At 34.5% G+C, this 10,156-nt stretch overlaps 2 protein-coding genes and 1 long non-coding RNA gene across 5 annotated transcripts in view; 2 read left to right on the top strand and 1 right to left on the bottom strand.

Moving 5' to 3' along the window:
• On the top strand, nt 566–2,116 carry LOC107626202 (40S ribosomal protein S28). 2 transcript variants are annotated; one of them, XM_021116524.1, is made up of 2 exons: nt 566–666; nt 1,711–2,116. In XM_021116524.1, exon 2 carries the CDS (start codon nt 1,715–1,717, stop codon nt 1,910–1,912), a length of 198 nt encoding a protein of 65 aa, XP_020972183.1. In that variant the 5' UTR covers nt 566–666; nt 1,711–1,714; the 3' UTR covers nt 1,913–2,116. The 2 variants fall into 2 exon arrangements, with proteins under 2 accessions (XP_020972183.1, XP_016184513.1); XM_016329027.2 differs by having other exon boundaries at nt 1,714–2,116.
• Nucleotides 1,807–2,803, bottom strand: LOC107626203. Its single transcript, XR_001617497.2, has 2 exons — nt 2,432–2,803; nt 1,807–2,160 (listed from the first exon to the last, which is right to left on the bottom strand). It is a non-coding gene; the product is annotated as an uncharacterized LOC107626203 (long non-coding RNA).
• LOC107627961 (putative disease resistance RPP13-like protein 1) overlaps nt 3,602–10,156 on the top strand; it is a 9,996-nt gene continuing 3,441 nt past the window's right edge. The window contains exons 1-3 of one of the 2 annotated variants that reach the window (XM_021116523.1): nt 4,016–4,102; nt 4,290–6,817; nt 8,571–8,578. In XM_021116523.1, the coding sequence (XP_020972182.1) occupies nt 4,378–6,817; nt 8,571–8,578 (2,448 nt within the window). In that variant the 5' untranslated portion in view covers nt 4,016–4,102; nt 4,290–4,377. Of the gene's footprint in view, nt 6,818–8,570; nt 8,579–10,156 lie in introns of both variants that reach the window. The other variant, XM_016330769.2, reaches the window with a different exon arrangement.

A 10,156-nucleotide genomic window follows, 5' to 3' on the forward strand; every position in this document is an offset into this window, starting at 1 on the left:
TATTTTATTATTAATAATAATCTTAAACTTTAGAAATATCAAATTAAAAAAATAAAATAATAATACCCATTCAACATTCATAATCATGTGATTTTGTGTAGATTTTGAGCTCAGGTACTAAATCGTTGTCTTGATTTACTTTGTTATTCTTTCATTGACTAAAAAAACGAAAATTTCAAATTATTAAAATCGAAATTAGTAATTAGAAGTAGAAGCCAACTTAGTAAACAACTAAACATAATGTTAATAGAAGTATTAAGTATAAATATAATAACTAAAGAGTAAACAATAAATAGGCCTTTGATTTCTTATCTCAAAAATAAATAAATTTTTAACTAATTAAAAATATAAAAATATTTTTTATTTTTTAAAATATAAGACATCTAAATTTTTTTGGAAAGTAATTTATTGTTATATATTTTATTAAAAAGATAAAAATCTATTTATCTTTTTTCTCATAACTAAATTTAATAAATTTGGTTAATTACTTACTAACCAAAATAGTTACTTTATTTTAAGCAATCTAGAGGGTAGAATTGACATTTCAAGAGTTACACATCACACTATAAAAGCTCAATAGTTAGAATTAGGGTTATTTTCTTTCAATCCTCCCTGACGAGTAAGAGAGCAAGCAGCAGCAGCTACAAGCGACTCCTCAAATCTCAGGTACCTGCGCACTCAGCCATTGCTATTAATTCTTCTATTCAAGCTTATTGATATCAATCCTTTCTTTTCTCCTTCTTTGTTGTTACGTCGTTCCAATTTTTCCCTAAATTATTGTTTTTTAGTTTATTTTTTCAGTATTTAGGTGATTATGTACCTACTTTCTAATTCGTATCCCCCGAAAGAGAATTTTTTGGCGGCTTCCGTGGTCTTGTTGAGCTAGTGTCTTTTGTTTTCCAGATTTTAGTTCTATATCTCCTTTATCATTATAGTTGTTATTTTTTTTCTTAAATATATTGTTTCTTATAATAAAGATACGTTTTCCCCTTGCATTGACATCCTATTCTAGATTTCCGTAATGATTTATGACTTGTTTTGTAAAATCCTGATCTTTCACTTAAAGTAGTTAAGGTGTGTTTCGTAAAGTTTATGTGTAATCTTCTTCAGAAGATGTTTTGTTGGGTTATATTTTGCATTGGGTCATATTCTATGGCATATTTGCAGGAATAGAGGTTTTGAATAATTAAATGTTTTCTAACATTCTGTACAGTGTCTTGAATGTTTTTTAGAGTACTTAAGCCTTTCACAGCAATCAGTTGGGCTTTCTATGATTATGATATAGTAGCTGTTAATTTTTGTTAGATTTTGAACCATCAAAGTTTCTATGATCTGGGTTGCTAGTGCTGTTGTGTTTCAGCAACATTAATTTGCTTCCTTGTTCAATTGGATGCTATTGTCTTAGTTGTTTGGGTTAGATTTCAATTGAAAATTCAAGAACATTGGTTATGGAATACATTACATTGTGAGCAAAACCCATAGGAGGCAGTGATTTTGTTGTAGTAGTAGTTGTTTGCATGTCTAACCTTGTGTGTGTGATTTGCATTTATTCAAATCTTTGCATAGCCATAGTTGACAATGATGTGGCATGTACTAGATAGTTGGCATTTAAAACATGTTCAATATGTGTATGCAAATTTTGTAGTCATTACTTATGCAATATTGGCAATCTTCTCTCTCTGTAACCTTTTATTGTTACTTTTGTTCGAGCAGGATGGATACTGGCATAAAGCACGCTATCGTTGTCAAGGTTATGGGTCGCACTGGGTCTAGAGGGCAAGTGACCCAGGTTAGAGTCAAGTTTCTGGATGATCAGAACCGCCACATCATGAGGAATGTGAAGGGACCAGTGAGAGAAGGTGACATTCTCACCCTACTTGAGTCTGAGAGAGAAGCAAGAAGATTGCGCTAGATGGTCACCGATGGTTTTTCTCTGTATTAAGTAAAAAAATTGTGGATTTTTGTTCCTCTGGTTTTAGTTTTAATGGTAGTTAGCAGATGCCATAGTTCGATGCTACTTTTGTTGTCCTGGATCTATACTATATGCTCTTATTATGAAACTTAAATTTTGATATTGAGGTGGCTGAATTTACGATTTTTTTTGTGATTTGATTTTTATATAATGCTTTCCCCACTCTGATATTGAGCTGTGGACATGACCTGGGAATGGATCCTCTCAATTGTTGAAAAAAGGGGAGTAGATCCTCTCAATTGTTGAAAAAAATTGAGGGAGTAAAGTGTGATCTATAACCCTTCAATACACACTCTATGTTTTCTTTTGGTTCTATTTATATAAAGTGTGATCTATAACTCTTTAATACACTCTCTCTCATGTTTTCTTTTGATTTCATTTATAACAATTAATAATGAGAGATCACATTTTACTTCCTCAATTTTTACAAAAAATTGAGAGGGTCTATTTCCATATGACCTTATATTTATATAAACAAAATCCTTTGATTATAAGGCATAACTAAGCTGCAATTTGTTAAGCACTTTATGAGATTTGAAAATCGGGTTTTTTTAACGGGAAAATAATTTCTGATGTCATTGTTTGACTGACTCGAACATAAACAAATTATAACCCAAATAACTAAGGAGGTCCAAATTTTATTTAGAAACCAGGCTATAACCATGGACGGGCATTAGGTACTTCAGCTAAAAGGAAATTTCTTAGACTATTGTTTACTTCTGTTTTCTTTGGTCCAAAATGGAGAAATTTAACCCTTTCAATCTGCTGCAGTGTTGAAAGTTGAAACTAATTTTAGCACGAAATAATTTTATGCTATGACCTCTGACCCTTCAGTTGTAACTAATTACATGGATTATAAATAATTAGTTAATTACTATCTACATCAACTAATCAATCTCTAGTGCAAGCTTCTAGGTACTAACAAAAAAGAAACCTGCATAGTGAGACAATTATTGGTGGCTAACAAGTACTAATAATTAGCTTGTTTCATTAAACACAGTGAGTGATACCAAGAAATGTGAAGGAAACATCAATGCTATTCGCTGAATTGCCACAATGTTTCGTAACTATTGCCCTAGCTTGGCCTTCTTGTCATTAGTGTTCGTTCTCTACTATTTAGGAAAATAAAATTTCAAAACTGTAATAATAAGAAGCAATATTTGTGATCAATCAAGCAACTAAATAATCTGAAAACTGAGGTAGTTGAAAGAATGAAGAGTGAAAGTTTTCCTAGTGATTTTCCAGTTTACTAGTATCAAATAACATAAATTGCAACAAACTATTAACAGTCTCAACTTATTACTAACACATATATATCTCTTTTATGAGTTTATATCTCTTTTATGAGTTTATATCTATCAAGTTTGGCATAAACTTCAAGCAATTAAATTTTCATTGCACTGTTAAAAAAAGAGTCAAATATATAAATGGGTATAACTAAGTAGCCTGGTAGGTAAAGTTGTTCAAAGTCTCCACTACTCGTTTTCCTTGGACAGAGCACTGAAAAAAGAAAAAAGTGAAGGAAACACCCTCTTAGAATAAAATTAGAATAGAATATCATATGCCATTGGACGTGGAACAATGTGTGCTGGAAGTTGGTGAAGTCAAGCTCTTATATTAAAAAAAAATCATCAGTGGCATCATTTGTCCAACAAGTGGGACATTTTCATGAATAATTTTAGTTCGCTTGCTTCTAATACCAATAATCTTAAAGTCAATATGTTTCTGCTTCAAAAGTACATATCAGAGTAGGACAATATACTTCACTAGATACCTCCATTTCCTTTCATTTGCTCGATTTCTTATATTCTTATCAATTGACCTGGAGAAACATGGCTGCCGAACTTGTGGGTGGAGCTGTTCTGTCTTCTATTCTTAATGTTGTTTTTGACAGGATGTCCTCACCAGAAGTTGCCAACTGGATCAAAGGGAAGAAGCTTACCCAGAAGCTGCTTGAAAGGTTGAAGACTACTCTTTATGCTGTTCAAGCCTTTCTCATTGATGCTGAGCAGAAGCAGATCAAGGAGAGAGCTGTCAAGGACTGGCTCGATACTCTCAAAGATGCTATGTATGTTGCTGATGACTTGTTGGATGAAGTCTTCACCAAAGCTGCCACTCAGAAGGATCCAGGTACCTTCTTCTCTCGTTATCTCAATTTGCAAGATAGGGAGATAGCAAACTGCATGGAGGAAATTATTGATAAGATAGAATCTATTGTGAAACAAAAAGACACTCTTGGTCTTAGAGAGATTCCTAAGGAGAACATGTCATGGAGGATTACAACATCTCTAGTTGAAAGATCCAATATATATGGCAGGGAAAAAGACAAGGAGGTCATAGTGAAATTGTTGTTGGACGACGCTGATACTACTGATGGTGATATACCTGTGATTCCCATTGTGGGCATGGGAGGAATAGGAAAGACTACTTTGGCCCAATTGGTTTACCATGATGACGAAGTGAAGAAGAATTTTGATTTTCAAGCTTGGGTCTGTGTGTCCGAAGAGTTTGATGTTATCAAGGTCACCAAGACTATAATTGAAACAATAACTTCACGATCTTGTAAGTTGACAGATTTGAATTTACTTCAACATGATTTAAAGGAAAAGCTGGCAAGACGAAAATTCTTTGTTGTCTTGGATGATTCATGGAATGAAGATTATGACGCTTGGAATAGCCTTCTAAAACCTTTTCAGAATGGAGTTAAGGGAAGTAAAATTCTCATAACTACTAGAAGTAAAAAGGTGGCTTCTGTAGTGCAAACTGTTCCACCTCATGAACTAAGTTTATTGTCTCATGAAGATTGTTGGTTAGTGTTTTCAAAGCATGCACGTCTTTCCACTGACTCTATGCAGAATACAACTTTAGGAAAGGTTGGCAGAAATATTGTAAAGAAGTGTAATGGATTGCCATTGGCAGCTCAAGCCCTTGGAAGCTTATTGCGTGGGAATTCTGATGTCAAGTACTGGAATCATATATTGAAGAGTGAGATATGGGAATTCTCTGATGACAGGATAAAAGTTGTACCGGCATTAAGAATTAGCTACTATTATCTTCCTTCATGCTTGAAAGAGTGCTTTGTTTATTGTTCCTTGTATCCCAAAGACCATGAATTCGACAAAGATGAATTGATTTTGTTATGGATGGCAGAAAATTTTTTACAACCAGTAGGAAAAAAAAGTATGGAAGAAGTTGGCGATGAATATTTTGATGAATTAGTTGCGAGATCATTTTTCCAGCCTCATAGTACTCGGGAAAAGATATTTGTGATGCATGATCTGGTGCATGATTTGGCAATGATCTTTGGTGGAGACTTCTATTTTAGAGCTGAGGAGGTTGAGAATACTGTTGAAGTTGATATTAAAACTCGTCATTTGTCACATAATGCTAAAGGCAATTACCCAATGTCAAAACTTCTGGGAGTTTGTGACAAAGTAAAACATACAAGGACATTTCTTGAAGTTAATTTGGATTGGGGGATTCCATTCAACATGGAAAACGCACCATGCATTTTACTCTCACAATTGAAGTACTTGAGAGTTTTGTCTTTTAAATGCTTCCCTCTTGACTCACTTCCTGATTCAATAGGTGAGTTGATTCATTTGCGTTACTTGGATCTATCCAAGACCTACGTTGTGACATTGCCTGAGTCACTGGGTAACCTGTACAATTTGCAGACTTTGAAGCTGAATGGATGTTCAAATCTGAAAATTCTTCCAGCTGGAATGCAAAATCTTGTCAATTTGCGTCACCTTGATATTACAGGGACTTGTTTGCATGAGATGCCGAAAGGCATGAGCAAATTGAAAGGTTTGCAGTTTTTAAGCGACTACATTGTTGGGAAGCATGAAGAGAACAAGATCAAAGAACTGGGAGCACTTGCAAATCTACACCAATCACTTTCCATTACCAAATTGGAGAATGTGGTCAACAGCAATGAAGCTTCGGAGGCAAGAATGTGTGATAAGGATGGCATTAACTCTTTGAGCTTGTGGTGGTCAGTAGATAAAGATGAGAACACAGTAGATTCCCAAATTGAAAGAGATATACTTGACAAGTTACGACCTCACAGTAATTTGAAAGAACTACAAATCAGGGGTTACAGGGGTACAACGCTTCCAGATTGGTTGGGGCATTCTTCCTACCACAACATCACCAAGGTACTTATGGGCGGTTTCCTTTCGGGTGGTTTCAGAAATTGTTGTATGCTTCCTTCACTTGGAGAGTTGCCCTCTTTGAAGCACCTAAAAATTAAAGGCTTTGAAAGGCTTGGGATTGTTGGTGCTGAATTTTACCAAAACCATGATTCTTGTGTGGAGACACCATTTCCAATGCTTGAAACACTCTGGTTTGAATCAATGCCTTGCTGGAAGGAGTGGCGTTCATTAGAGTTCAATGCATTTCCCAGACTTAGGAAGCTTACCATATGGGGGTGTCCCATGTTGACAGGAGATTTGCCCAATCATCTACCATCTTTGAAATATCTTGATATTCGGAATTGCGAGCAGCTGAGTTCTTGCCTTCCAAGAGCTCCTGCTATTACCAAATTGTGTCTACTTCATAGCAATAATGTGAGAATTCTAGAGCTACCTCCTTTATTGCATGAACTATTAATCAAAGGAAAGAATCTAGTGGAGGCCGTCGTGCCGGCCATAAAGAACACCCAACTAAGTTGCCTCACATCTTTATCCATCTCAGATTGTTCCTCCCATATATTGTTTCCATTGAGTAGTATTCCTGCATCAGTGAAAAAGTTGAGGATATCAAGTTGTAGAAACTTAGAATTCCAAATTGAAGGCCAACACGACTCGCTGCATATACTTGAAATAAGTAACAGCTGTGATTCGGTTACATCCTTCTCGTTGTTGGATTCCTTTCCTAATCTCGTGTGTGCTGACATTACGGACTGTGAAAAGATGGAGTCTGTTGTGGTGTCATGCTCTCTTTCATGTCTCCGTTCATTATATATATATACAACTGTGCCAGATTGAAATCCATTTCCACGCTGTGGACAGCAGCACCTCAGCTAGAGAATCTCACAATAATGGGCTGTCCAGAAATCGATTTGTTTGCTATAAGGGATCCACACTGTAGCTTGAGATCTCTTCGCATCGGCTACTTCGAGAAGCTAGTGAGCAGTGCAGCATTGATGAATTTGCAATTTCACGGGCTTACTCATCTTACCATTGAAGGTGAATGCGAAAGTGTGAGTGTGAAGTCTCTCCCAAAGGAAGGTTGGTTGCCTGCATGCCTTGAGTCTCTGATACTGAATAGCATTAAAAGTGTGGAGACTTTGGAATGCAAGGGACTAGTCCACCTCAACTCCCTCCGAAATTTAACCATTATTGAATGTCCCAAGCTGGAGAATATTGAGGGAGAAAAGCTACCTGCTTCTCTAATTCGACTCATCATCAAAGAAAGCCATTTGCTTGGTAAGAGGTGTGAGATGAAGGACCTACAAGTTTGGCCTAAAATTTCCCACATCCGCGGCATTCAAGTTAATGGAAGATGGATTTGGTAGATGGTAACACAAGATTTTGCACAAATATTTACACACCGCATATAAAGTGAGTCAGTAGTTTTCATTCTTTATCTGCTTTACAGTATTCTTGTTGTTCATTCTTATTAATGTCTTATATCATTCCTTACACAGCTAACACTTCATACCTTCTCCTGAATGACTTCTCTCCTCATTCTCAACTCTAGCACAGGACAGCATACAGCTGCATGAAGAATATTCAATTATTCGAATATGCAGAGTGGTCCAAAATCTTAAAGAGGTAATCATTTGAATCTGTCTAAAGTTGCTGATTTTTATTAATATTTATTTATTTCTATGCATAAAGTTTCATTCTCTTGCAATTGAAGACAGTTGTTTCTTCTTCAACTTTAGCTGCTAGGCAGGTATTGATGTTTACAAAGATATCTCTACTTCAATATTGTCAAAAACTTCAGCTACCATCTCCTGAGGAGTTACCTTATTTGTATAAACTACCCGGCTCTTCGACATGATTTGTTCCACATGTTTAGACAAAGCAAGATGTTTACAAGTTTTGACAATATTATTACTTCAGCAAGGTATATTCCAAACCTTATATGCTGATTACCATGAAAATTCACTTAAAGTAGTTAAGGTGTGTTTCGTAGTATTCATTTGGAATGTGGAAATATTGAAGTTTATGTATAATCTTCTTCAGAAGATGTTTTGCCTTGGGTCATATTCTATGACATATTTGCAGGACTAAAGGTTTTGAATTACAATGGCTGTTAATTTATCTTAGCTTCTGAACTATCAAAGTTTGTATGATCTGGGTTGCTATTACTGCTGTGTTTCAGCAACTTTAATATGTTTCCTGTTCAATTGAATGCTGTTTTCGTAGTTGTTGGATTAGATTTCAATCGAAAATTTAAGAACCTTGCATGTCTCAGTGTGTGATTTGCATTTCTTCAAATCCTTGCCTACCATAGTCAATAAGGATGCGGCTTTTTCTAGATAGCTGGCATTTAAAACGGTTGAATATGTGTGTGCAAATTTTTTAGTCATTACTGCTGCAATATCCACAACCTTGTCCTCCCTCCCTAACCTTAAGTTTTAATGTTGATTTTGTTTGAGCAGGATGGATACTGGCATAAAGCATGCTAACATTGTCAAGGTTAGAGTCAAGTTTCTGGATGATCAGAACCGCCACATCATGAGGAATGTGAAGGGACCAGTGAGAGAAGGTGACATTCTCACCCTACTCGAGTCCGAGAGAGAAGCAAGAAGGTTGGGCTAGACTGAAATTTTGGAGATAGAGATTGAAATTTTAGTTTTAGTATTTGGTTACCAAATACAATACTAAGTCTCAGTACCCAATCTCAGTCTCAATACCCCTTACCAAACGCCACCTAAATAAGTTGTGGATTTTAGTTCCTCTAGTTTCAATTTTAATAGTAGTTAGCAGATGGCATAGGTTAATGCTACTTTTGTTGTCCTAGATCTATACCGTGCTCTTAATATAGTGCATTCGCTGCTCTAATATTGAGCTGTGCTTATCTTGATATAAACGAAATCCTTTGATCACAAGGCATTACTAAGCTGCAATTTGTTGAGCACTTTAGGTGGGATTTGAAAATCGGGTTTTTTTTTAAGAGAAAAAAATTTCTGATTTCACTGTTTTACTCGAACATAAACTAATTGAAACCCAAAGAATAAGTGAGGTTAATTTTATATGGAAACCAGGCTAGAACCACGGATGGGCATTAGCCATTAGGTACTTGAGACAAAAAGGAAAAAATCTTAGACTATTGGGTTTATATGTTAGAGCAAAATTTTTCTATTTCTTTGGTCCGAAATGAAGAAATTTTATCCTTTTATCGCATGCTGGAGTGTTAAAAGTTGAAACTAATTTTAGCACAAAATAGTTTTATGCTTAAACTTACCATCATTTTAATAGTTCAAACTACAACTATTAAAATAAGGCAATGTTTATGGTTTTTAAGAATAAAAAGCCATATATTATAAGAGATTGGATCTTTTCAATTTTTTTTCCTCATTTGAAAGGTTAAAGTACGGTCTTTTATCATATATTTTATAAATAAAATAAAAAAAAATATTGATAGATTAAATATTACACTTTACACGGTCAACTGAAAAAAAAATTGAAACGACACATTTTCATATAGTGGCTCAGTTTCTATTTACTTGCGGCATATTTACTATTTTGTTATACTTCACTTGATGAAGATTTAGTGTAGAAGGAGCTGAGAGATTGAAGCCTGAAGGGCAAGAATTTAACTCATGATGAGAAGTACACACTTCTATGGTGTCTAAATTGCTTAATTTTTTTTTTAAATAAAAAATAAAATATTTAAGATAAAAAATAAATTATATAAAATTTATTAAATATTATTCATTTACTCTTTTTAGTAACTTAAGTACAAAATGATAAACACCATAGTATTCACCTTAACAAAATAACTAGTATCTAATTACATGGATTACAAATAATTACTATCTTTATCAACTAATCAATCTCTGGTGCAAGCATCTAGCAATTAAAAATTTTTTTCTAGTGATTAAAAAATACATATAAATTTTAATGCCAAATTACTAGTATAAAACAACAAATTAAAACAAACTATTAACCGTCTCAACTTATTACTATCACATATATTTTTGGAAACATTTTAAGTACACTGGAG

This window comes from Arachis ipaensis, chromosome B02, assembly GCF_000816755.2.
Source record: "Arachis ipaensis cultivar K30076 chromosome B02, Araip1.1, whole genome shotgun sequence".
Taxonomy (NCBI): Eukaryota; Viridiplantae; Streptophyta; class Magnoliopsida; order Fabales; family Fabaceae; genus Arachis; species Arachis ipaensis.